This window comes from Scomber japonicus, chromosome 16 (assembly GCF_027409825.1).
Source record: "Scomber japonicus isolate fScoJap1 chromosome 16, fScoJap1.pri, whole genome shotgun sequence".
Classification (NCBI taxonomy): domain Eukaryota; kingdom Metazoa; phylum Chordata; class Actinopteri; order Scombriformes; family Scombridae; genus Scomber; species Scomber japonicus.
Genome location: NC_070593.1, coordinates 19,156,301 through 19,184,071, shown reverse-complemented (window position 1 = coordinate 19,184,071; position 27,771 = coordinate 19,156,301). Strand labels below are relative to the sequence as shown.

General features: G+C 40.6%; 4 protein-coding genes across 4 annotated transcripts in view; 1 reads left to right on the top strand and 3 right to left on the bottom strand.

Moving 5' to 3' along the window:
• Positions 1-11: 11 nt before the first annotated feature.
• Positions 12-6,049, bottom strand: adss1 (adenylosuccinate synthase 1). Its single transcript, XM_053335767.1, has 13 exons — positions 5,749-6,049; positions 4,705-4,807; positions 4,557-4,619; positions 4,414-4,464; positions 4,222-4,288; positions 3,996-4,103; positions 3,836-3,917; positions 3,623-3,749; positions 3,370-3,524; positions 937-1,061; positions 677-774; positions 397-546; positions 12-168 (listed from the first exon to the last, which is right to left on the bottom strand). Exons 1-13 carry the CDS (start codon positions 5,935-5,937, stop codon positions 116-118), a joined length of 1,371 nt encoding a protein of 456 aa, XP_053191742.1. The 5' UTR covers positions 5,938-6,049; the 3' UTR covers positions 12-115.
• A 1,039-nt stretch (positions 6,050-7,088) lies between these two features.
• LOC128375241 (inverted formin-2-like) lies at positions 7,089-10,621 on the bottom strand. The gene is made up of 9 exons (XM_053335536.1): positions 10,507-10,621; positions 10,313-10,420; positions 10,150-10,220; positions 9,921-10,041; positions 9,644-9,808; positions 9,272-9,374; positions 9,007-9,159; positions 7,913-8,776; positions 7,089-7,633 (listed from the first exon to the last, which is right to left on the bottom strand). The coding sequence occupies exons 1-9, from the start codon at positions 10,567-10,569 to the stop codon at positions 7,581-7,583; spliced, it is 1,701 nt and encodes a 566-aa protein (XP_053191511.1). The 5' UTR covers positions 10,570-10,621; the 3' UTR covers positions 7,089-7,580.
• Positions 10,622-13,722: 3,101 nt separating this feature from the next.
• On the bottom strand, positions 13,723-16,085 carry inf2 (inverted formin 2). Its single transcript, XM_053335537.1, has 4 exons — positions 15,689-16,085; positions 14,928-15,043; positions 14,577-14,736; positions 13,723-13,760 (listed from the first exon to the last, which is right to left on the bottom strand). Exons 1-4 carry the CDS (start codon positions 16,083-16,085, stop codon positions 13,723-13,725), a joined length of 711 nt encoding a protein of 236 aa, XP_053191512.1.
• Positions 16,086-23,690: 7,605 nt separating this feature from the next.
• dnajc17 (DnaJ (Hsp40) homolog, subfamily C, member 17) overlaps positions 23,691-27,771 on the top strand; it is a 33,797-nt gene continuing 29,716 nt past the window's right edge. The window contains exon 1 of the mRNA XM_053335603.1: positions 23,691-23,874. Within this exon, the coding sequence (XP_053191578.1) occupies positions 23,794-23,874 (81 nt within the window). The 5' untranslated portion in view covers positions 23,691-23,793. The remainder of the gene's footprint in view (positions 23,875-27,771) is intronic.

Here is a 27,771-nt window from a genome sequence, read left to right as displayed (position 1 = left end):
CTGCTAAAAGGTTTCACAGATGTACTGTTTATTAACTGATGAGATGATCATTTTAGGTGATGCGAATATGCCACATTATCTGTGCTTCCATCAATGGGGAGGTAAACCTTTCCCTCTAGAACATCTGGATCATGCACTCTCTGGACTTTCCAACGCCGACCCACTTGACTAAAAAGAGAAAAAACATTAGAAAAGTTTTAAAATGTTACCATTAATCCACTGTAAAAGTCATAACAACCATCCTGATATTCTGAGAAAGGAAACAGTACCATCTAAAGGAAATGCTCATTCTAGTTGGGGAATTGCTGACAATTGTTTTCTCCATTCTTGCAAATATAAATGTGTGTGTTGCGCAAGATGAATATGTACATGTTTGTTGTATTGTGTCAAACCTACTGGGAACTCCAATGTGGTTCTCAATGAAGCGGATGTAGTTTTGTGCCTTGGCTGGGAGATCATTCCACTTCCTGGCTGCAGATGTGTCTGTCTTCCAACCGGGGAAGGTCTCATACTCAACCTCCACTTTCTGCAAAACGTCCATGTTGGCTATGATTAAAAGAAAATAATTATTAATTCAATACTGGGTCTTGAATGTCTTCCCTACATACATCTATCTTATCAGTGATCCAACAAAGCAGATGGGCTTGTGACATGTATTTTACACGTTGCTAGTTACCTGGGAAATGGGGAATTCTTTTTCCATTGAGTTTGTAGGCGACTCCAACTTTGATTTCATCCAACACATCCAGAATGTCAAGTTTTGTCAAAGCAATGCTGTGGGAAAGGTAACATGTTATAGGAGAACTGCTTTACATGTGCTGATTATCATTCTCATCATGTGGTTTACTCTATGAGAGAAAAGTACTTCAATATTCAAACATATTAACCACAAAACACCTGTTGATTACATTTGGTTTAACTGCTTTAGCCACTCACGCAGTGAAGCCATTAATCATGTGAGCGTATCTGACGATAACAAGATCCAACCAGCCACAACGCCGCTTCCTTCCTGTGGTTACACCCACTTCGTGACCCCTCGTCTGCAACAGCTCGCCAACTGCCTATAGACAACAGGAAAACAAAGCATACCTGTTACCTTGGTGCTAAAGGATTCAAATTATATTAGACATTCATTGTTGGGACGTCATCTTCAATAGTGTTTATTAACAGGTAGGTATGTGCAGTTATTTCCATCACTGCAGTAACAGCCACTCATTTATCATTACTGAGCAAGTGTTAGCATGTGGCTGGCAGACTTTATGCTATTATCTTTGATTTCAACTGAACATATTTACACTGCCAATATAAACTCAAGCCACAGAAAGACACGTTATACAATTATTCTATAAGATGTTAAGATGTTTCTTAACAAACATGTGCATGGATGGTTTATGAGTGTCAAACTATTTACAATATACAGATGCATTTTCTCTCTCATCCACTTTCCACTGCCATCTATGGTGCCATCCAAACGTTCAGCCATTTGCTTGGTAGGCATTTTGGAAGGTTGAATAGCAAGAGGAATGGAAAAGGCGACAGATAGTGTTGAGGTTATGGAGAGCCGAGAAAGAGAGGAGAGGAGAGCCAAATGTCTGCCATCACATCCCTTGCACCTAGTCTTCAGTCTGCACTGCACAGCTTGTTGAGATATTATCGGCACGTTCTGTTACTCTTAACCCAGTCGCTCCACTGCTCATTGGTAAACTCAGTGAAATTAGTAAATTATTAGGCACTGATGGATGGGGAATCTGAGATAGCACGGCCGCATAGAGGACTGTGGTTAGCCTAGCGGACGTTGAGTCCTTCTGTTTCTCCCTCTTCATCTCAGTCTTCTCTTTACTCTCTCTCTTGTAACCATACTTTTAAATCTTCAGCTTTCAGTCCAACCAGTCAGCGATGTCTCGCAGAGTAGGGACACAGACTCAGAGAGGGTACAAGTACTCTGAGGGTGGATCTTTAAAAAGCAGCTCTATCGTGGCTATAGATGTTAGGTGTCTCCATTAGGTCTGCAACATGCCTTTACACCAGCTGGTGACGTCTGCAATGAGAAGTTCTTCAAATTTGAAGTGGTCTACCAGGATCTGGTATTTAAACCTCTCTGTGGCATCCCAAGGGAGAAGGTTCTCTGGGGAGGTCTTTAGTCCTGCAAACTCACACGGGTCCCTACTACTGAAGACTGAGATGGTGGATTGAGGGAGTCAAAGTCATCAAGAGAGGTAGGTAGGTGTGTGGTTGTTTCCAACACTGCAATAACAGCCACTGATTTACCATTACTATAGAAAGTGTTAGCATGTGGCTAGCAGACTTTATGCTAATATCTTTGACCTCAATTGAACGTATTTACACTGCCAATATAAACTCATGGCACAAAAAGATACATTACACAATCCGTCTTTAATGCGTCTGAACGCAATAGCAACTATTTATAATTTATCCAGATGCCTTTTCTCTCATCCATGCACTGACTAAATAAACATAATGGCCGGCACATTTCTGCTCTGTAGCACTTTGAGATTGATGAAATGTAAAGTGCAATACAAATAAAATATATTATTATTATTATTGTTATCATTATTATTATTTGCAAGTGTTTGCAGGCAAACAGATAACAAGGGCACTCACTGGCTGATCCCTATATATAATGTTATAACAATAACAATATATCCTACTACCAAATTGAGTGACACTACTATAATACATAAATGAACAAGTCCTTCATCACAATAAAACAATTCTATAAAAACTTAAACTTCTTTATCTTTGCACTAAATGTTACCTGATTTATATTGTTTGATGTACTGTTGTTATATGTGCCTTGTAAGGTGTCCTTGAGTGCTTTAAAAGGCGCCTTTTAAATAAAATTCATTATTATTATTATTATTATTATTATTATTATATAAAATATGCTACCAGTACATTATTTATATACTTTTTAGAGTACAATAAAGTGTTACAGGGGCAGGGGGACAAAGTTTTAATATCTTGACTTATATTCCTACAGCCAGTTCTCGTGACAAGTAACATGATGCTGGCTCACACAGTAAATATATCCTGAACTCAGACTCTGGCCCTAAATTTATCCCTGTACACGTGACCAGCATAAGAGGTAAAGAGTGTTTGAGCCCATCTCTCACAAAATTTGACAGCTGCACTCACTCACTAAACGCCCCCACCCCTCCCCTCCCCCTGCCAGCTCTGCTGCCTGTGTGTTAGCCACATGACCAGAAACAAAATATACACGCCAAGCTCAGTACTAGGGTATTACATAACATGTCATGTGTTTCTTCTTCATACAATAAGACACGGCAGGCAAGGAAGACACATTTAGCTTACACGTCCCCAACAATCTCAGTGATATTAAAATCTTACATTAAGTTGTTCTGTTGGGAAGGCTCCAATTCCAACCCTGGTGGTGTAGGCCTTTGCTACACCAAACACATCACCAATATTCAGTGGAGGGATACCAAGACCAGTGCATGCCCCTCCCACGGTGCAGTTTGATGATGTCACAAAAGGATATGTACCTAAAGAGAAGAATTGTTAAAATAGCTCGGACTACATAACAAATTCAAGTATCACCTATACATTTTGAAATAATGCAGCTCATCGCTGACAGTCCTACCAAAGTCAATGTCGAGGAGAGCAGCATTGGCCCCTTCAACCAGAATTTTCTTTGGGGATCCATGAAGAGCTTCATACATGTAATAGACTCCATCTCTAACCATTGGCCGCAATCTCTCAGCATATTCCTGCACATAACAGGGAAACAGAAATATGTTTTCCTGCTGGGAGCAGTGACAATTGATCATCAACAGTCTGTTTTATCAGTGTCTACCTTGAGTTTTTTCAGTTGGTCCTCAACGTCAACTGTCAAGGCTGGATACATGGATTGATACTGGTGGACAAGGTTCTTGAATCTGAAAGGATCCAAGAGGAAAACATATGAAACACATCAGCCGGTTGGGGCAAAAATAGTCAAGAGATTATATCCCTACTTGGTAGAGAAGTCCTTAAAGTCACCAAGGAGGTCACAAACACGTAGGCCAGTGCGAGATGCTTTGCTGGAGTATGCGGGTCCAATGCCTTTCTTGGTTGTTCCAATGCTGTCGTATTAAAACAAATGATTTGAAGAAGACAGATTTGGAGTTATAGATTTGTATTAATTGTAAGAAAAAAATTCTGGTCTGAACCTTCTGTCCTAATCTCCAACCCTATACTTACTTCTTTCCCTCTTGTGCCTGTCTTTCAGTTTCCTGCAAGCCATCAACAACCTGGTGGAAGTCAAACACTGTGGAGAGACAAGAACAAAACATAACCTTCAAAGACTCTTAAAAAATATGATTTATGCATGTTTTCCATATTTTAATGAAGTAATGAACCACTATGAATAATTAGCTAACCAACTGTACATACCAATGTGAGCTCTGTCAGAGACAATTAGCCTCTTCTCCCAACCTTTCAGCCCTTTCCAAAGAAAGCAAACAGCATTTATGAGTTTAAACCAATATTTTACACCAATACAACATGTATTTAAATGTATTTTTAACTCAAAATACCTTTCTTGTCATTTTTATCACCCTCCTCAAACAAGCCAGGTAAATGTATGACCACACCGTTACCTACAAGAGAGGAAAGATGAGCTATTAGTAAGACTCTACGGTAGACTCGTATGCTTTAATATCAAGGACGCTTCTCCATTTTTACCAATTAGTGATATGCTTTTGGTGTTGATGATTCCACTGGGGAGAAGGTGGAAGTCGTACTCCTTGCCCTCTACTACCACTGTGTGTCCTGCATTGTTTCCCCCCTGTAAATCAAAGTTTAAATGCTCAATATTAATGACAATCAAAAGCAGTATGACATAAACACCCACAGGAGATAGCACCAACAGGAGCTGAAGCCACATGCCACAGCTACGCATGTCCGCTCTTTATTTTCGTGAGGTGATAAGCCACCCTCTTCCCAATTCACAGAGCTTTTCCATCTATTTTAACAGTCTTGGCTGGTGCTGGTGGATCTTCCAGTCTGTCCCCCCTGGCTAAGACCTGGCCTTCTCACATATCCAGTCACCCTGAGAATGTGACCTCTCTGTAGCCCAGTGGGTGGGGCTCTCAAGCCTCCAGAACACAGGGTGCTAGTCCTGTCAGGGGAGAAAGTACAACACAGCAACTGTTGGCAGGTTTCACCGTGCCGGAGTGACGAGAGTGTTATATATCTTATGTAGCCCAAATGACAGCATCTGATCTGTCTGGAACTGTTTTTATTATGAATTCAATGCAACTCAGAGTCATGCTTTTCATCTATAATCTGTTTGATTAGTTCAATAAACCGGATATTTACACCTGATAATAAAAGTGGGTACAAGAATCAAGAGATAAATCAGGCTTATAAATTGCACTTGCTCAAGCTAAAACAGACGGGCATTCTAGGTATGCAAAATGTTTTGGGGCTGAATGAACACAGTCTCCATTTTACATAATTTAAATTCTTTAGTACACCCTCACAAAACGACAACAGATACACAGCATGGGTTCTTATAATAGTCAAAAAAGTTAGATAATAAATGTGATATGCTGTTCAGTATTCCCCAAATCATAGAGGTAAAAAGTGTCTGCACCTGTTGCCGTCGGTAAATGCGGATTCCGTTTTTTGGCATTATGCATCAGAAAAAGGAATACAGCAATAACACACACACAATAAGCACACGCTCGTGAATGATTTTCTAAAATCACGAATCCAAACGTTTACCTGACATCTGCACACAACATCAGCTTCAGTCGCCAACAAATCGACCACTTTTCCTTTGCCCTCATCGCCCCATTGCGCACCGAGGACCACCGTGGCTTTGTTCCCCACGTCGTTGCGCGATCGCTTCAGTCCCGTCGCGGCGGGCTGATTCGTGTTTTTGAGGTCTTTTGCCGACCAGGTGACCGACATGTTGGTGGTGGCTTTAGGCTGTCCGTCTCAAGAAGACTAAACCCTCTCCAAGAGTGGCATTGCCATATCTGTAACCCCATAGCTCATGATGTCAGAGCCAGACGCACAGTGCGTAGCAGTGTTCAGCCTAGCTATCTCCCAGGCTGATAAAGCACTGACACACAATGATCAAAGTACAACAGACATAGGGGTGCATCATATAAATCGATTCCCCGATCAAAATCCTGATATGTCATATTGGGCTTTTCGATCTGATTATTTGTCTCATTACTGCCATCCATCTGCGCGAAGAGGTACAAATCAAACACTTCATGTGTAAATTTACTTTTATTAAAATATATTTAACATTAAAAGATACAATCCAGTATACACTCATTATATGTCTTGTTAAACATCATTTGAACAATACATAAAGAAATTATGACGTACGATCCAAGCAGTTTTCTTTTGATAAGTGAAATTAAAGTATATTTTTTTGCCAACACTGCATCTCTTTTCTATAGGTGCTGCAAGATAAATATAGCAAAACAGATTCACTGCATATTACAACAATTATACAAAAGGCCCATTCAACTTTTTTTTTTGAAGAGTTTGGAATCAAAACCACTCATAGGCCGTTACACAAACTACAATTCATTTACATAAAGTGACATGTTTACATCCATGCTGTGAGGATCCCATCCAGCCTTAGATGTGTTTACTCTTTTTGGTTTAGATTAACAAATCATTGCAAAGGGAATCATTCTGCATCTTCCTGAAGGAATCAATGTTCATGTGGTCTCACAAAATACAATATACTTCCAGTTCTTCCAGTTCAGATCTCCTGTGAAATTAACATTTTCTTTTTCTTCTTGATTTCCTTTTTCTGGAGTCACCTAGGAAAACAAAGATTAAAATGAATAAACAGAATCAAATATATTTAAATGAAATATTTTAATACCTTATATATAGTAATTATATCTACAGTAGCATTTAAAAAAAGGGCTCTAAGGCACTTGGTAGAATAATTTACTCACATACTTGTTAAGCACTGAGATTGTTTTGGCTTTCAAACAGGGTTACATCTGCTTTATGTTTTCTTAGTAGTGAAACATTAATGGATTTACGTCATTTACAGTATCTTTCATCCAAGTCTGATTAACCAAGCACAGTTTACAGGAAGCACACAAGACTTTTAAAATTCTTTTAAAAAACAAACAAACAAAAAAAACAGCCCCAGTTGCAGATTTGGGGAATGGACAAGAAAATATGGAAAGAGAGACACAAAAGTGACAGCTTTCATGAAATAACTCAGTCCACGATGATGTCACGATGGCTTCACATACTGCAGGGCTGCTTAAGATCAGTGTAGCGTTAGTTTTCTTAAAGATCGATTAAATTAGGGCGAATTAATTGTTTAATAGACATTAGAATCATCCCAAGACAAATATGCACCGCATCAAATGTTAAGGTTTTAGCCACCATTGATTTGGAAAATTGTTAGACATAGGGCATGTTAAAAGCTGGACAACACAGACAAATGAAACCCAGATTCCAGTTAGACCAACAAATGAAAAGTTATTTGGAACAAAGCTTTGATGGTGATTGAGTTCAGTATGATGACACTCCTGCTTACAGTTTGCCATCCCATTGATTGACCTACCTCACTGCAACACACAGCCTTTTTTATGTTTAGTGTGTCCTTTTCCACTGTTACCTTGTGTTTTAGAGAGTCAGAACGGAAAACAGAGCATTCAAATAAACCGGATTGATTTCAGTCCATTCAACATTAAAATCTGCACACTGCATCCATACTCTTTAATAAAAATGCATGGTGTCATGCAAAATACTCATGAACATAAGCTAAAATAACCCATACATGAAATATAAAATGTAACATTCAATAAAAACAAAATAAATAAGGATTTCCCTTTAAGACACGTCAAGTGACTAGCATTCCAAACATGATCTTTATTTAAGTTAATAGATTGATTACCTTGGTTACTCTTCCTTTTGTTTCGTTTAAAGAGGCTCTGCTGTTTCTTTGGTTCGGGCTTAAGGGATGGAGGCTCTGCCTCAGAGACTGATGGCTGATCATGTGACTCCAGTCCATCTGGGACGTCAAATGCCTGGATTTCCTCACTGAGTGTTTTCTTATTGCTTTTAGGGTCAGAATGTTTGCAACTCACAACCTCATCTTCGTCAGCCGTTCTTGGACTAATGCATTCTTTCACATCTAGACCAACAGTGTCTTTTGAATGGCTTATTTTATTAGTAGTTTCAACTTTCCCACCTCCCATTATATTGCTTTTACTACTCTCTGTAACATTAATGTCTATATCAGGAGCAGGGCTTTCTGTGAGCTGAACTCTTACATTAATGTCCACTGGCTCCTCAGGAATCAACTTCTCAGGTACTAGGCTGGAAGTGCCATCCAACACAGCCTCTAGTAGGTCAGAATCTGTGAGGGAGGATGGGCTGAGGACGCTGGTCTCAGTTGAATCTACTGAAAAGCCATTTGTGGGGAGACATGGTTGATGTTCTCCTTCCGCCTGAGGGTTAGGTTGCATCATATCTGGGGATGATGCAGGGTTCTTCGGCTGTTTCTCCTCCTGCAGTGATGCAGGTCTTTCCAGGAGTGGCAGTGTCGTTGTGGCTGGTTCTCCTGGGGCTGCATTTGGAGGCGTTTGGGGTCCGTCTTGCACCACTGTCTGAGGTGTTGACAGAGTTTCTTCTGGTGGACTGATGAGGCCGTTCACCTTGCCTGTGCTGGGCTGGTGACCCTCTGTCTGAGATTTGGTGGGAGCGGAAATGGTGGCTGCTTCTACGGCATCTTCGCCTACAGGCTTGACACTTGATCCTGAGGGACAGATGTAGGTAGTATCAGTTAATTCAAATTTCTTTGAAATGGAGTGATATTTCTGAGTCAGCAAAGATGCATGTAAACAAACACTAATGTAGCTTAGCAAGACGGGAGTGGTGAGCAAACACAAAGCGCCTAAAGAAAGCAGCAAAGCTGTGGCTCGTAGTGAAATGGCTTAGGAATGGAGCTAGGAACTGCGGATGGAGGCCACAGTCTCTTGTCCTTACCAGGTGGGCAGGTATCCCTATGCATTTCACCTGAAGGGAGACTTTCCAAATCGCACCTGGGCCTGGTCTTTCTTAGGCTGAAACCTTTTCTGATATCTGCCAGGAGGTGGTCGATGATGCAGCCTTCGCTCTGTGGCACAAAGCCTTTCTTGACTGGAAATAGAAGGGTAAAAAGGACAGCTGACAACACAGTCCATCCAATAAAGTCACATCATGGTTTGGGATTTCTAGCACAGTCAAAGAAGGGGGTGCCATCACAACTCACTTATTTTTCCATTCTCTCCCTTCTGTCTCTTGGACTCTTCCTCTGCCAGCTGCTTCTTTCTCTTCTCAGCCTTGGCTGCCTGCTCTTTTCTGGTTTTATTTTCCTGTTATTGTGAAAAAAAAAGCGTCACTCACTGCCAAGCACAAAATGTACATAGCAATTTGTCTTAGTATCATTTGGGCAGAGACATCTTAACATCTTTCCAGTTGATGCATGCACACACATTCTAACAGCACAGCAGATTAAAGAACTACACAACATAAACCTGTAGGGTATAAAAAGCTAGAATCAGTCAGATATAAGTGATGAATAGCAGATGATTATAGGGATGATCATACATTGACTATAAATCAACTAAGTATCCTTTCTGACCTTTATTGCCTTGATAAAAAGTCCTCGGAAAGTCCTGATGGTTCCGAAGAGTTCCTCAAGCGAAAGCTTATTAGCATCTTCACATAAGTAGACTGCCAGTTCACTCCTCTTCTTGTCAATGTCAGCGAACCTTTCAGTCAAAGCTCGACATGCTTCCAGATTTTCCTGCAGCACAGAAATGCAATTTGTGGGATGGATCCAGCATCTACTGTATGACAGTTTTCAGTCATCCATTTTTTTTTATAAATTGGAGGCAAAATAGAGATTATAACCTTACCTCAAGCACTTTTTCATATTGCTCCTTCACCTCCTCCACAGAGTTGGAGACTTTCTTGGCTGTCTCATTCAGCCGTTTTAGTAAGGCATTGGCTTCTGACTGAACAGAGTCCAGACTCACTCTGAGGACAAAGCAGAAAACCTTTATGTGCATGTTAAAAATCCATTGAGAATTAAATTTAAAAAAAAGGAAAGACATGAGCAAGTGTAGACATGAAAAGTTGCTGTACCCTGCTGCTTTTTCACAGATCTCGATATCATCTGGCAGTGCCAACAGATCCGGGTGGTTCGCCTCTGCTTCCTTTGCAAAACAAGCCACACAGTAGGTAATTAAAAAGGTTCATGACTGAGGGGGAGAAGTTATCACGGTTATGAGCCAGCCAGTCTGTGTACCTCCAGGATGTGATGAAGCAGTGTAATGCGGCTCTTGTTGGCCTTGGTTTCTGTAAGCTTGAGCAGAGAGCTGATTTTGAACCCCTCTGCGTTCCCAGTGTGACTTCCCTGGAAGTAGACCGATGATTAAAAATGCAGGCTTTCTGTAAATGTCAGCTTAAGTGAAATATAAATGAGACGGTGGAAGTTCTTACATAGTTGAGAAAATTTCCCACATCAAGGATGAGCCTGCAGAAACTGGGCATGAGTGTGCTCATCCTGAGAGCTGGGAAAATTGTAACAGCTTGTTAACTTTATTGTAAACTGCTTGAGCTTGAGTTGGACATGTTGAAGAGGAGGACAGCAGGGACGATCAGAACAATCTGTCAATTCATAAAAGCAAAGCTGAAGGTATAAGGTATACTTACACTGGCAGGCCTCCTCCACCAGTTCGACTCTAGGTTTGAGCATATCCAACACTGATGCTGTCTCCTCACACAACAACATGCAATCAATCCTTAACTGATAACTGAAAACAAACAAGAAATCAGAGTCAATCAGGATTTAAGTATTGTGATATACATTAAACATAAATTGAAGTGAAAATGTTAAGCATTCAGTATGTACATAATTCATAATTAAACCAGAATTCCAGAAGAAAGTTACCATGGCACAGTGAGAAGAGAGGTATAGAAGCGGTCGACGTTTGCCAATTTCTCTTTTTCTCCTTGGAATGACTTCAAATTTTCAATCTAAATGAAGACAACACTATGACTCAGACATGCAATGTCATTTTTAAAAACGGCAGACAAGTGTGAATAAACCTCTACAGAAAAGGATGCAGGAGTGTTCATAGCACAAACCTCATGCTTCTCTGGTAGGAGCTTTAGAAGCTGTTTTAGCACCTCTACATCAAACTTAGTTCGATCTCCATTCTGAATCATGGCTACAAAATCCTCATTTTTGCTGGAAAGAGAAAATAAAAATGATAAAGCTGGAAAACAGGCCAAAATATATCTAAGAAAACGTCTAAACAATGTGCACTCTTACCATTTGAACTGCTTTAGAAATATGTTCAAATTCAAGTTTTTCTTTGGATCAATGAATGTAATCTACAGAGCGAAAAGACAATGATTAGGAGCCATATTGATAATTCAGTTTTGATGAATCAGGTGGGTTTGTTTTCAGTGCTACAGCTCTGAGGAGCTGCGTCGAGTGTTGACCAAGCACACCTCTTTAGGCTCCTTCTTGACAGGAGCAGCTGCCCCCTTGTCTTTGTGCTCAGTCACTGGGAGACAGAACAGCTGCTCGATACTGCTGTAGTCCGGCTCGCGAGTAGAAGGCTCTTTCTGAACCGAAGCCCACATGGAGTGACCATCTGTGTGTGGATGGAGAGAGAGTAACCTGTCATGAGCTCATGTGGCTCCATTTTGCATCATCAAAACCCTGACTGAAAATCACATCAAAGAGATGTTTTTTCCTCTGTGAATTTGGGGGAATTCCATATTGGTTAATACCCAATTTTGGATTAAAGTTCAGTTTCATTTTCAACTCGAGTTATCTTCATGTTAACTTTCCATCCATATCAGACATTTTCTACTCAGGTTCCTTATGTCAATGTGTTAATTTCCCCAAGTTATCTCCTATTTAAAATCATACAAAATGGCCCGGGGGGTTAAGGGGTTAAGGGGTTAATACAGACAGAGGCAAAACTTTCTAAAAAACTTTTAAGTCTTAGCATAGATCAAAGATGGCTTTGACACTGTTAAATTCAGTCAAGGATTGCTGCATTCACAGAATAAATGACAAATTGGTACTGAAATAATTGGAAACCTCAGAAGAAAGGTTTCCCCACTCACCAGTAACAGTACGGAGTTTCTGCCAGTTGAGCTTTTTCATTCTCAAAGTGGGGCATCGGTTTGCCTTGATAGGTGCACTGCACCCCAGGGTGTGGCTGCTCTGAGCCACTATCATGCCAGCGGGAGGAGGTGGGGGAGGTGGCATGCCAGGTAAGGGAGGTGGTGGTGGTGGTCCGCCTCCCATCCCTGGTAGGGGTGGCGGGGGAGGCATACCTGGACCACAGGGCAGTGGTGGTGGCGGAGGTGGCATTCCAGGCAAGGGAGGAGGTGGAGGAGGTGGAGGTGGTCCACCAAATCCTCCAGGTAGTGGTGGAGGAGGAGGTGGAGGAGGTGGGCAGTGGTTAGCACCTTGGAGTAGGGGCCCAGTCATACTTGGGGGTAGAGGAGGAGGAGGAGGTGGAGGTGGAGGTGGAGGAGAGGCACAAAGTGGTATCTGAGAGGACATTGTGCTTTTGATTGGCTTCTCTATGTCCTGATGATCCAGATCAGTCTGCACAGCCTTGTCCACTCTGACCCGCAGCCCGTCCACTTCATGATGACCTTTGCAGCTCTTGCCTTTAGAGAACATCAGACGCTGCATGATCTTCTCACAGGACTCCATCTGAGCTGGAGCACAAATCCAAGCAGAGAGACACCGACAAACCCTATTTGAATTTACTTTCACTTAAACGAAAGCTTTCATCCATTCTGTCACTAGCTATCCACAGAAAACCCTATTTCTACACCATGATTTGTTTTACTGGATAATTACTCCCCTTCACACATTAATCACTGAGGAGGCCATTTGGCTCAGAGTGTTGAACCTAAGTGAATACATTATTGCAGTGCTGACTCACAGTCCTGGGCCAACAGTATTGCTCTGTTAGTGATGGCCTCCAGAGCCAGCCAGATATCGGAGCGGCCTGGCCCCAGAACCAACAATGTCTGCAGGATGGACAGCAGCTGGAGAGAGGCCGGAGAGCTGCTCACCTGCACACACATGCATATGCACACATTAAGAAGGCACGCCATGTTTACACACTTAAGAATGATAGTAATGTGTGCTAGCACAATGAAAAGTCAATGCACAAAGCTTTATTAAACCAGAAAGATAATGAGGGATATTTAGTTTTTTATTGTGCACAATTGCAACTAAATTTTCATTCAGTCAGTCTCCAGCTTACTGGACCATCCTAGTTCTGAAAGCCAGTCAAACAGTCAGCTCTCACCTTGTTGAAGAGTGTAGTGAAGACCTCCAAGTGATTACTCATATCAATGCCCCCATACACTCTCAGCAGCTCCTCCTCATCTTCAGTCATTGCTTCTTCAAAAGCTTCACATTGAATAATCAAGTCTTCATCTTCCTGCTCCCTGCACACCACACACACATACAGATCAGTGAGCAGCAGCACTTCTCTTCACATTTAATGCTATTTTAATTACATCTGCTTTATTGAAGACCTTTGTGCATTTTCCCCCCATTAATGGACACAAATGGCATGAAGTCTTCTCCTTAAAGCTTAATTTTAGTTGCAATGATTGTCATCTATTGTATAAAATCTGCTTCAGAAATATGAATAATGGAAGGAAGGCTCACCTTAATTTTGGCAGAATATCAAGTAACTGAAGCCCTGCAAGACAACAACAAAAAAACAACCGTGGGTACCACAACACTTAATTATAAGTTTGTAAGAAAGTACATCATAAAAGGGGCCACTTATGTCATCACAGTGGTAAATGTTAGTTAGTTCGGGAATTGGCAGGAAGTCACAGGTGAGCAATCACAAAAGAGGAGTGGCTAATCAAAATACTGATTGGTTGAAGGTGGTTGTAGCATTTTAATGAATCTAGGGGGGGTTTTATATAGTCGCAACTATTTGTAAAACAATTTCAACAGCCTTTCTATGGATTTGAACACAAAAAAGTATTGTATTCAAATCTGTGTTGCTATTTTCTCTTTCGCTTATATACGCAACAGGTCCAAACTAATTTCCTGCAGTACATTCTGGCTCACTACCCTTATGAAGTCTTATCTACAATGGAAGATGCCTCTGTGGATGAAGCGTGAGTTTCAGCCAGTTGGCCCACTTTGTCTTAACCATATCATCAAAATTTTATAAGGTCAATGCGATTTAATCAGTGTAGTGATGACATTTTCCTGAACCATAAAATGTGATAGTCAAATGCATTACTTATGATGCAAAATACATGAATACACAATGTTTCATACACTTGGTTTGCTTCGTTCTCCGATGTCAAAATGAGGCCAATTCACCTATTTTTGGAAAGACCCAGTGACAGACATATTTGTTATACAACTCCACTGGTGGCTTGTTCTCCCTATTGTATTCACTTTCAGCACAGGAAACACTGCATAGCTAACAGATTACCACAGAGTGACCGTCCTCTTGATTAATTGTTGGATAGCAGCTGAACTGAGAACCTACCGATAAACTCCTTTCTCATCTTATCTCTCTGCCTGAGGTCATCTGTCCCGAAAATGAGGGCATTGATGACACTGAGGAGGGTGACCATGTAAGGGACGTTGTCTGTGGCCTGCATCTCGTTCATGATCACACTGAAGCGATACTGCTGTGTCTTCACACCCTGAAGGAGATATCAAAGTCATATCAAGTAATTAACACAGTTACCATTGAGGAAGACTGTAACTCTGTAATGCTTGTGCACCCAACTCCCCACTAGAGGGCATTGTTAAGGGCTTTATTAAGGCTGATGTAGGATCCTATGAGGCAAATCCCACAGCAATTTAACTTTCCAAAAAATAGACTTCTACTTGCCTTGTAGTGGTCCAGGGCATCCAGAGCCAGATGATGCCCATCTGAAGAAAACATGCTGAGGGCTGCAAGTAGCTCAAACACCTGCTTCTTCACCATGGTGTTGGAAGTGTCCAAGGCTGTGGAGCATCATGTTCACACACATCAATACAGGTAAAGCGTTCATATTTACAAATTATGTCTCTGACAGGAAGCTTTTCTATCTGCTTTTAGATAACTTTTCTAACTTTTCTTTCGTGTCTAGACCCAAGCAGGATGCTTTGTTTCGCTGCCTTCCAGGACAACTTGAACTTTGCCCTCCAAAGATGTGGCTTATATGTGCTATAGATAAAGATGTTTGTGTGTTTGAAATCCAATATTTACTACACAGTATGACACTATGCTGGTATGGTTGTCCTAAAGAAACCCCCAATGATTCATCTCTGTATGATATGCTGAGCACATAGATGGAAATTTCAGCATAGAGAAGTGAGTCATGGACAACGATCAAATCATGTGAATTATGACTGATACATTACAAATGTCACGTAATATGTAAGGGTTAGGGTTATGCCTTTCTTTTAAATATGATTTAACTGTCTTATAGTGCATAACTATAATGCAGTTATATTCATTACTGCTAAAATAAGTATAAAATAAATACTACATCTGAGCCACTCTTTTCATGTGTAAATCTGAGACATAATTAGACAAACACTGTATAGAGAAGGTAGTGGATGACAATGTTTTTACAAAATGAAAAGCCTGATGCTTGTATAGTCAACCTTGGGAGAGCTTCCGAATGTATCCCTCATTGTCTATAATGAAGTGGATCCCTGCTGAGGAGTTCATGACTGCTCGGACGCAGCTGACACAGGTGAGCTGCAGAAGGGCATCAGCAATGCGTGAGCACCCTCGCCCCGAGAGCCGGTCCAAGGCCTCCAGGAGGAGATCCAGCCCACTCAGCTCCAGGAACTGGACCATCCATGTCTGGTCACTGCCCTCCAGGCGACGCTTCAGCCCAGAATAGTTAACCACAGTGGGAACCTGCAGCAGTCTGATGCACAGCTCTGGATCAGCACTCTCCAAGTTGGCCTCCTGCTGTGTATCAGAGTCTTGCGAGGAGCCCAGGCGACCCCGAACTGCCGCCCACTTCTTTTTCCCATCTGACTTCCCTGACATATTTGCTGGTAGGACTGTGGAGGAGAACAGGAACAAGTGTTTACAGTTGTATTAGTGTGGGCACAAGAAAAGAGACATTTTTAGCAGCTATTTTTCAGGACAGAATTCAGCTTGCATTCCAAAACTGCACTCCCAATGCCTCACCCTTTCGATTTCCTGTGCTTAAGTGTCTCTTTGCATACAAAATTCTGTTTTTAACTTTCGCTAGAATTGCCTTTCGGGCTGCAGATGGTGTCTGGTTTGCACAGATATCCAATAGTTACATCCACTACACTGTACAAAGTCATCATTGCTATCCAGAGCAGAGGAAGCAGGCCAAAACAAGGCCTTATCAGAAAGGAAAAGTGAATAGGAAACGATAGCTCTGCACTTTGTGGATGAGTAAAAGATATGTCAGCAGTACAGTCATCACGAGCCCTGCCAAACATTCCAACTTAATCCTGTATGAAAGAGAAGAAAGTCACTGTCAGCTCATCAAAACGCCACAAAGGTTCCAGGCCGTCTGGACAGTGCATATAGTAATTTATGATATGAATAAATGCATCTCTAGAGCTCATCTGGGATTCTACCATTGAAAACATGCATATTAGCAAGGAACACTTGCTACACTACTACAAAGAAACTACTGTGAAGGCAGAACACTTTAAAAACATATACAAATATATTCAACACTGACATGAATGCACATGTTGATTCTACAAGTAACCTTTTCAACTCTAAACACAGTACAGTCCCTTCTTTTGCCAACCTGGCTCCCCACCCCTGAAACTTCTAAGACATCCATCACTAGTATAAACAAGTTCCCACATGCTAATAAAATCAACAACATGAGGTTTCAGCCCAAAAAAGGGAAAAAATCTAAAAATACTTTCTCTGTATTGCATTTTGTGATTAGGTGGCCAAGCATGAATGGACAAGTGTTTTAGTCCTTCGGTCTCCTGTTGTTTTGTCTTACTTGGCAAGGATAAGATTTACAGAAGAGGCATTGAGTGATGAGCATGAACAACACAATGCTTTGCAGAAAGATCACTCTGGGAGCATTGGCAAGCCTAGTAGGAATGATATCTTCTGCATTTCCCCTATCTTGATATAGACAATGTAAGACCCTCCTCAAGAATCTTGCTCTTTCACACTGCTTCTTTTTAAAGTTGTGTGTATGTTTAGAGATTAAACCAAACACCACTAGGAGCCGTTTGCAAATGGCTCCTGCTGGTGTTGACTTGTTAAAAATCTGACAAACTGGATTTCTAATCCCCATGCAGAGTCAAGGTAAACTGATGTTTTTTTTCTGATATATTCGGGTGAGGCATTTGTCAGCTCTAACTGCAGCATTAGCTCTGCTGCCAGTGTGAGAGTGTTACCGTGGCAGCAAGCAGACAGACAATGGGGTTTTACAATAGGCCTTCTCAATACTCTTCAATAGAGCTGTGTTCATTAGCCATGAAATGGGTGGAATGCTCCCATCCCCATTTAGGCAAATAAGATCAAGCCAGACACCCATTTTGGCACTTTCTGACTCACATTTACACATTGTACTCTCATGTTCAGTGTGAGGAGGGAACAAATGTTGCAAGTTTATACTTGTAATCTGGAAAATTTTTACAGTCACAGAGAACTTGTGAAGCTAAAACAGTTCACAGAAATGCACTGAGAGTTTTGTTTGATTCATTCTATTTAGAGCAATACTTCAAAGAAGATAGTGTGCATGATCAGGAACTTTCCAGGAGGAAGGAAAGAACTTTCTGTGGACAGGAAACTTGGTTCAAGAAAAATATGTGGGTGTGACAACTCCCGTTCCTCTTTCGTAATTTCAGTTTCATTCCAAAGAGTGTTGATCTGGAATAAAGGGATATTCCATTTATGACCAAACTGCTGTTTGTGCATCTCAAGCAAAAGTCAAAGGTTAAGACAACATTTGCATATTTTTCTGCACACTGGTATATAAGCAACTTACATTTTTTCCAACCTTGTCTGCCAGAGCTCCCACATGTACTGCTAATAGCAGCCTGATTCACTGCACACAGGACATGCCTACTCATCTGTCCTCTGGTTCAGTCGCCCACACAGCAGCCCACTGCTACTGTACAGCATCGACACTTCTGAATATGCAGAGACATTTCCACCAATTTCCTTCCTCTGAGACATATGGAAAGCTTGTGCAGGAGAATAATGCTCCCATAATCATAACTGAGTAATTGACTAATTAGATTTAGTGACTATGAATTCAATCTCATGGACCATTTAAACATGTTTCAAATCATTTTGTATTTCTTCCACTGAAATGCCAGATTACCATGGAGATATAGGATGATACTAACTGTGAAAGTGGATTGAACCTTTTGACCACTGACATAATTGTCTTGATACACATTAAACATAAATTAACACATGGATCGTGTAGTGTAGAGCTTGAATATAGATTATTAAAAAGAAAATATAGGTTTTATCAAAACCTTACAATTTTGTACAGTATTCCAAAAACTGGTAGCTACTTAACTGACATCCTAACCTCCCGTTCTCTGCTATTTAAGGGAGTGACCGACATGCCTGCAATGTCCACACAACCACATTTTGGAGAGGCAATGTCCTGTAGTTTCCTGAAGTAATTAAAGTTCCAGGACTATTTTGGGGATTTCTACATCATTATTGCAGCATTGTCAGATTGATTCAAGATTTGCACATTGAAAACAAACAGGAGTGACAAGCCATTTGGTCAAAATGCAGCCTTTATGTAAAGCTTAATTAAAGAGGAATGTGGCAACACTTTTTTTTCATTACAGGCTTCTCTCCTTCAGTCTGCCCAAGGCAACGTTTTGAGGGAACAGCAGATTACCACCTCCAGGAGGCATCGACAAGATTAACACCAGAATCCGGTTGCCACTTTCACAATCTGCATTATCACAATAACTGAAAAGGATCTGAAATTGCGACATTAATAGTACAACACCGTTACTTTAAACTGCGATTTCTTTTCCCAGATACAAGGGGACATAACGGGACTCGTCTCCTTTACTGAGTCTTAATTGTAGACACCAGAAAAACATAATGACAACGCTGATCACTGTCGCTGTTACACATCTGTCACATCTTAATGCACTGTTGCGCCGTTACAGATCATATACAGGCTTAGTGTTATTGATGCCATACCTGGATTTATTCCATATAAATTCACTTGGAGAGTCGCGTCCTCTTGCGTGTTTCAGATGGGAGAGCGCTCAGCAGACACCCAGGCGACCTTTTTTTTCTCTCAAAACAGATGGAAACATGGACCCCTGGGAAAAAAAAGAAAATCGGCGCTATGTGGCAGGTCAAATACTGTATGGTATGCGCATGGTACCGCTTTCAAATCGCTACGGCCCCTGAGCTTTCACTCTCACTAGTGAAACACTGGCAGTGTGAAGCCAGCAGCAACATTGAGCTGAAGTATCTGGTCACAACTTTCACAATAATAAAACTCAGGTTGGCGCAAAAATGTCGCACGAACACAAGTTATATCTTTGGCCTACATGAAAGTTACCGATTGTAGAAATTATTTTAAGTCCCAAGTCAGTTCTGCTAGATGCCACAAATGTTTTCACACCTAGATCGGTTTATTTTTCATACGCGCTCAAAGAGGTTTCTAGGTTTATCGTTTTATTTTGAAGGCACAATCGCCCAATTTCCTGTTTTGATGTGACTGTCGTTGTCTGACTTGCAGCTGGTTGTGATGCTGAATGCAGCCAGTGGTTGGGCCCTCCTCCCACACTCCCCATCCCCTCAGCTGGACATGACCTCAGGCAGGCAGTCACTGCTGAAGGAAAATTAACTAGATTCCTTTCATCAATTCACGACTCTTAACCAGTCACAGTTTCAGTATATAGTCCTATACTCTTGATTTAATGTGGCTTATATAGCTATAGCTGAAGTCCTAATGCCTATATACCTTAAATGTGTGTCTGACTGTCCTGCAGAGGTCTGTGGGGCACTGTAAAATGCTCCAACATTTTTCATCATGGATTCATGTTATCTTTTTTTATCTCAGAGGTAGCACTGGTCTACGTCATTCCTCCCATATCTAGTCAATTTAAATTGGTCATTTGAATCAGATGAGATTACAATCCAGCATCCAGAAATAACCTGGAGGCACATAGATGTAATCTTTCCCTAACCCTAACCCTTTACATTGCTTCAGGGATAATGAATTTATCATCGTCCACAAAGCACACTCGACACATTACATTCTTGATAAAAGGACATGGATAAAGGACCATAAGACAACTTGTAGTCTGTACCAACAGAGCATAAATACACTTCAGTCATTTTTTAATGATCCTGGATTTAAGATGCAAAATGTCTCTTAATGAATAAAATATTCTAGTAACTAAAAACACCAAAGGAATACTGTTCCTAAGTTCATGGAATTCATAACTGTCTGAGGTGTGCTTGCATTTTTTCTTAAGGTCAGCGAAGACAAAGAAGTTAGGGTGAGGCAACAGTCAATGTGTGATTATTGGGACTTTTAATTATGTAACTTTATTTAGCTTCTCTTCACTGTTCACTGTTTGGGATATGGATAGTTCTGCAAAATACACATTTTCAAAACACTTTTTCATTTCATCATGGTCATAAGTGACCATGGCTTTTGTTTGGATCTTGACTGGATTTTGTTGACAAACTGTAGTACTGTGTATCATTCCCCCTGTGACTTGGGGCTATTTAGCTTGTCTCAGAGAAAGGTAGTTATTCAGGAATTGTATTGTGCTGCCTTAGGTCCCCTGAGCCAAAGTGTTATCATCATAAAATGTGTTTAAAATAGAAGCAAATGGGGCTGCTATAAGAGGGATCACTGAGAAATCAACAGCATGCACTCAAGTTACACCAGAGTGTATTTCAGGACAATTACACTTCTGCCTGTTGTAGTGAAAACAATGGCTAGGCTACCTGAGTCTGCTTTGTTTAAGCAGAGCATCAAAAGATATTGAGCAAATATTATCAAGTTATAATGAATAGGCTACACCATAACCCTCTAGTTGAGCTAGTTGAACAGGATCATGGAGCCAAGCTTACAGTGCTTCAAAGTCAATGTCTTTGTCTCATCACCATTCATGCATCTATACAAACAAGTAATGATTTTAGGCTAACCAAACCAAACTAACAACTTAAAAGTAAGAGGAGAATGGAAAATGGAGAATGGAAGCTAAATGTACTCTTAGGTGTAAACTAAGGTATCTGGTAACAGATCCCAAACCTTCAAAAGCTACAAAATCTTTCACCTATGGTAAACAATGAGGGTGTGTCTTGTGTCAGTGACTGTGGGATTTTCCATATACTGTATGTCCTGCAAGTTAGTGACATGATGGGCCGAGCATCCTCTCTGCGACAGTAACACAACCAGGCAGTATGAACATTCATCCTAAAGTGTAAGACTGATCATAATAATTCAGTTTGCAAATAACAAATAACATCTACAGTAGCTGTTTTATAACCTTTAGTTAACTTTCCCCCCCCTTTATCCAAAGTTTTTTGGAACCTTGGATTAAAACTACCCCCCTTCCAAATAGCAGAAAATGAATACATAAGTAAAGGACAAAAAAATAAAATAATAAATAAGGAGGGAAGGAATTTGAATTTGAATGAAGGCTATGGGGTAAAGAAACAGAAGACTGAAGTGTTGTTCAACATGTTCCAGGACTGGAAGCCAAATGCAATCAGATTTAGTAACTCGTCCTTGGAGATGATACATTATCTTTTCTAACCTCATGAAATACAATGTATCTTGAATCCAGCAATAGTGAGAAGGGGGATCAGAACTCTTCTAATGAAACAATATCAGACATATCGTAATAAAGGTCTGGAAAACAATAAGATCTCATTTGGGTCTGGGTAGACCTGTTGCCTCAGGGAGAAACCCAGAGAGAGCAGTTTGTGACTGATGATTTGTGGATGAAGAATCTGGTTTTGTAAGCTGATTGTAGCTTACTCATCAAGTAATTTGAAAACACACTTCTAATATGAAAGGGTGGGACCAGAACATAAAGGTCAACTGGGCTCTTATGGCATCAGCTACATGAATAGTCACTGATTTAAGTTAAAAAGTTGAACTGACTGATACACTGGTAGGTTGATATTATATCCAGTGCAACGTGCACTATTTTCCATTTAATCAACAATGTCTGGCATAGAGCGAAGAGTGTGAAAAATTGTGCTCCCACTAAAATAAGAAAAATCCCTGGCCAGGTATTTTTCAAGTTTGTATGGAGTACCATATCATAAGAAGCAGATGGATGTAACATTTATGTGTGTGAGTAGATAGTGCCTTACGGTTGAGCTAAAATCAAGAATCTGGTTGATGAAGGAGATCTTTCAGCACATGTTAGGACATGTTCCTGATTCTGCAGCTCCAAATGCCTACATGAAATGTTGCAACTATATTAACTACTAACTATACTATCATCTTGGTTAAAAAGATGGGTATATATAGCCTATCTTTTTTTTGCAATTTCATTACCTTATTAAATAAAAATGACTGCTAGACAAATCATACAAATTTTGTCCCAAGGGCCCCTATGTGAGTCAAGCTGATGCTATGATTTTATACAGGATAACTGAATGAAGAAACAGCTAGTCTGATCTTTTGTCACTGTTGTATAGAGATAACAATATTTCTTTTTCATAAATATTGCTACAACTAGCCTCATGTAGTCTAAGTGGAGGCTCTGCATTTCCACTTGACATTTAACCGTTGGCACAGGGTGTCAGCAAGTTTAACAAAGTAAAACTGACATCTTGCAGGCTACACCATTATCCAAATGTAAACACAGGTGGAGCCCTGCTGCTCAACATGAAAACACAACATGTACACTGTTATATTTCCTGTAGAGCTGGAATGATACACTGGTAAGCTGATATAGGCTTATCACAGATATATTAGTATGTTTTATATAGGCTATTTGTAAACATATATACCATATGTTTACAAATAGCCTATATAAAATATAAATGCAGCATACCACTGAAAATGTGCATGAGGCAATTTAAAAACTCGTTGCTATTACATAATATGCCCAGCAGAGAGCACTATGGACTGATCAACAATTAGATATAGGCTGAGTACATTACAGCTGGGCAGATATGTATATATAAAATATGCTGCCACAGACAAAGTTATGGCACAGCTCTTTAATATGCAGATTTAAGTGGATTTTATTCTAACAAGTAGCCTACGTTTTCTTATGGGTATGTTTTGATATGGGAAAAAAAAATATATTATTACTTTCACTTATCATTATCTTCATAAATCAATTAGGGTTAGGGTTAGGGTTTGGTAGGGCTTAGTCTGATAGTTTGAAAAGTTTAGTGACATGATAAAATAAGCTTGTTTTTGAAAATTGCATTAGTTTGAGACACACACAAAATGCATTTTTATTCCATCTATAATCTGTTTAACCACGAATCTCAAAGTTTAAGATTTAAAATTCCTACATTTAGATGCAAATACTCAAGTACAGTAAAGATCAAAAGCTATCTGAGACTCTCTCTGTACGGCATCCCAGAACAAGCAGCACCACAAAAACTACATTTCCCAGGTTGCACTGCTCATCCGAAGTGAAAGGTCGAAGGGTAGACGTCAAACCCATGCTGCTGCTAACAACAACAAACTCGTTGGATCGTTTTGTATTTGTTGAATTGTTAATTTCGTGTTAGTCATTAGCTCGTCTCGTAGGTAGAGATGTCCGGAAAGGCAAAGGATATCCTACAGCTGGACTTGTATGGTTTGCTCGGTATTGAGAGCACTGCCACAACGAAAGAGGTGTGTATGTTATATGCTAGCTGTGAAGCTAGGTAGTCATAAACCGTCCACTGCAACTTGTAGTAACAACTCTTCATGGTCGCTGATGTTTTAATGAAAGGTTAAATTTCAGAAGCAATTGTGTTTGAACAGGGAGTGACTGTAAGCGTTTAAAAGGGACGTTTTTGTAAACCAGGAGGCTAACATTAAGCAGGAGGGTAGCTCCATGCTATCCTCCTGCTGTGTGTGTGTGTATGTGTATGTATGTATGTATGTATGTGTGTGTGTGTGTGTGTGTGTGTGTGTGTGTGTGTGTGTGTGTATGTATATAAGTTAACGTTGCTTTTTCGGTTCAGAGCAACATAAGCCACGTGAGGAAAAAGGTTTGAGGACCAGTGGCGCCTAAGCAAAACACAGACAACCCGGCTATTAGCTATATCACAGAGCTGTGATACACCGAAAAGGACACTAGGTGGCGACGTGACATCAGCTCAGTCTCTAGTATAATCATTTGTTCTTCAAGTGTGCATTTGAACTAGAGGTACCTGTACATTTCATACTGTATGGATGTTATAGGAACATAGGGTTTGTCACTCAACACTCATCACTCATTAACCTTAATGAGAGAGTATGTCCAAACTTTTTCATTCGTATTATAGATATGTCTGATGATGCCTTGAAAGTAATGTTAAGGCAAAAAATGATAAAATAATACTGTAGACAGTCTATTTACAAAAGGTTGTATTTCTTTGCTCACCTCTGCCTATTGCAGACATCCCCCAAATGTCTTTATTAACCAAGTGTTGTCAAGCGTACAAAGACTGTGCCTTGCTGTTTGGCCCCACAAGTGCAACATAGAAGAATACAAATATAATTGATAGTAGTAATCTAAACAAATTAGTACTAAAATTAAATAAACAATAAGACATTTTAAATCTATGCACATACTAGAATAATCATAGTTTAAAATTGAGATAAAAAACACAAGATTATATTTTGACTGAAAAGGAAAATAAACTGAGCTGCAGTCCAATAAATTGTGACAGAAAAATAAGAATAAATAACACTTTGTGGTTGTGTGGATTCTGAATTTTCTCTGGGAAGTTTCCTCCATTCTCCTCTCCATCTCATTTCCCAGCCCAGAGTGGTTCACCATGATATCCTGAATCGAGCATTTCCCCCACGACCACCTCTTCTCACAGTTTCTGGCATCTAAAATCCGCAGGCCAGAAGGGAAATTAAAATTGCTGCCAAAATGAGGGAAGAAGTTAATTTCTTAATTGGATTTCAAAGTCCTGTCTTCTCTGGAGGATTATGCTGCAGGAAGTTAGTGGTTGTGGCTTGTGTGGAAATGAGTCCAAGTGCAGAAGGTTGGTTCGGTGAGGTCTGTTGATGGCCGAGAGAGATAGCAAGGGTTTGTGTGTGTATTGCGTTGAGCCCCAGAGGGCTCGAAAATCAATCAAGTGTGTGAAGACAGTTGTCAGCAGATCGGCTACTTATCCCAGTTGTTTGGCCCACTGTTCTACCACCACTATCAAGCATGTTGTTTATCACAGAGAAGGGACGAGGCTCATCCCAAAGCCTGTTTATGTGGGTTTTGCCACAGCTTGTAAAACAATGACTTGACGTAAGGCATCTGCATTCTGCATCTCCTCCTGGTTCTATTTAGCATCTCTTTCTATTATCACTGTTGTTGACTGTATCGTGAGCATGGCTGGCTGATAAATGCCGGAGAAGCTGGTATGTCAGAGCCTATGATTTAATGACTATGGGTGACTGGGGTTTGATTTATCCTTGTACTGCTAAGGGAGGCTGTTGCTGAAGGCTAACCGCCCATTTAAAGAGTTGTGCTCATGAATAGCTGCAGGGCTTAGGTAATAATTGCCTGAGTGTTTTACCTACCACAGATTACATGGTGAAACAATGTCAACAGCTAAGACCACACAAAATGTTGTGTTTATTCACCTTTTTTAGATAGGATTGTGCCTGATCTGTTGCAGTTAATGCACCAGCTACATGCCTGGATTATATAAAACAGGTGACTTATTACACTGTTATAGCACAATGACAAGTTACTTCTTTGCTTTTTTGGTTAGGGCACTTAGATTGCAGAGTTACTCTGTGCTGTGCTGACTGGCTGTAATTCTTTCTTCACGTGTAATGAGAATATTTTCCTGATGTTAAAACGTAAGGGCTCATGGGCGCATGTAAAAGCATCAAATTTATGTTTAATACAACGATCTGTGTTTCACAGTTCAGAGAAAACCCCCTCTGCACACTGAAGAACTTCATCGCTGATGTGATCTGGGGTCAATAGATGTTTCTGGTCTGTCAACACCAGACACCCTCGTCTTGCTGATTTATGTTCAGTGCAGTGATCTGCCTGCCACTGATATGAATTACACCAGACACCAAACCTCTTCCCATGTCATGTAAGAATAATCATGTTTGATAAATGTGTGCGGTCACCACATAATAACACAATCTAGGCCTAATTAAAAGGTAACATAGTGTCATTATTGAAATACATTTCTCAGACATAGAGGAAATTTGGACAGGTTCGCAAGCCATGTGGAAAGTTGAACACAGAGTAGCAGCAACAATGTTTCATTGAGTCACTAGAACAATATTTTCCTTGTTTTCCTCTCTTTTTCTGTTGTCATGTCCTCTTTGCCCCTGTCCTTGCTCTTCTCTTTTCCTCTCCCTGGTGTGCTGTTAATATTTCCCCCCAGCTGATAATGTCCCATAAATGGCAGAGCATTGTAATTAAGGAGGATGGGCCCATGGCAGATCAGGCAGCTAATCAGCCACACAGGCTATGGGCCCTACTGGGGCAGTGCTGCGGCTACACCAGACCAGTTTGTCAACTATAATTGGCACCAAAGACTGGTGTAATGAGGACAAGATGTGGGCATGCAGTTAAGACTGAAGCAGGCAGGGATCAGGGCGTCACAGAGAGTCTGTTTTTCGCCAGGCACTAACTGTTATGCTACTGTTGGACTGCTGCTGCAAGATTGGAGGCTTTTCTTGATTTCTTGGTTCCTCCTTCAGCAAATGAAAGCGTGGGAAAAAGCTGAGATTTCCACCGTTAACTCTCTGTCGCATATGAGGCAAGGAAAGAGTATGACAATCATTCAAATTGCAAGAGATGGAGAATTAAACCCTAACAGTTCTGGTCATCTGAAAGCACACAAACAGTTGGTTTTAGCCAAGGAGTTTGTATGGTTTTCTCTTCACTTGGTTTTACTAGTAATTGATTCAAGACCCAATCCAATAAGGTCATGATGAACCTTACCAAGATAATTGCTCTTGTAATTGACTGGATTACTGTGTCCTCCAGGAAGATGTCACTCGATCTGAGAGCTCTAATACAAATGTGCTAACTTCAAAAGTTGGCCTGCTTTGACTACGAATTTGTAGGACCACAGGGTTTCAGTGTCTTCTAGCATCTATTAAGGCTTGCGTGTTACAGCACTGATGGGGGTAATTGTATATTAATTTAACAAAATAGCACTGGAGGCTCAGAAGAGACATGCATGGTTAAGGATTTAGTGAAAGGACTACAAAGAAAGAGAAAGGAGGGTGAGATAAAGAGAAAAGCATGAGGGAAAATGAGGTAGGATAATGAACTGAAAATGCAGACAAGCATGTGTGTTAACTGGATCTTTAAACTGAAGCCAGTGAGACAAATATGATGATGTGCAACATGGCTGCTCTCCACCAGAGCAGCATCAATGATGACAGCTTGGACTTGTCAAACAGCTCAGCTGGCCAGACTTTAGTCCTGACAATGTCAAACATCTGTTATTTTTACAGCAGATGTGGAGACATGTTTATCTTGTCAGCTGGCTGCAGGTGATGAAGAACATGATAAGTAGAGTGAGTGTGATTTGAGGACAGAGGATGAGTTCTTAAACG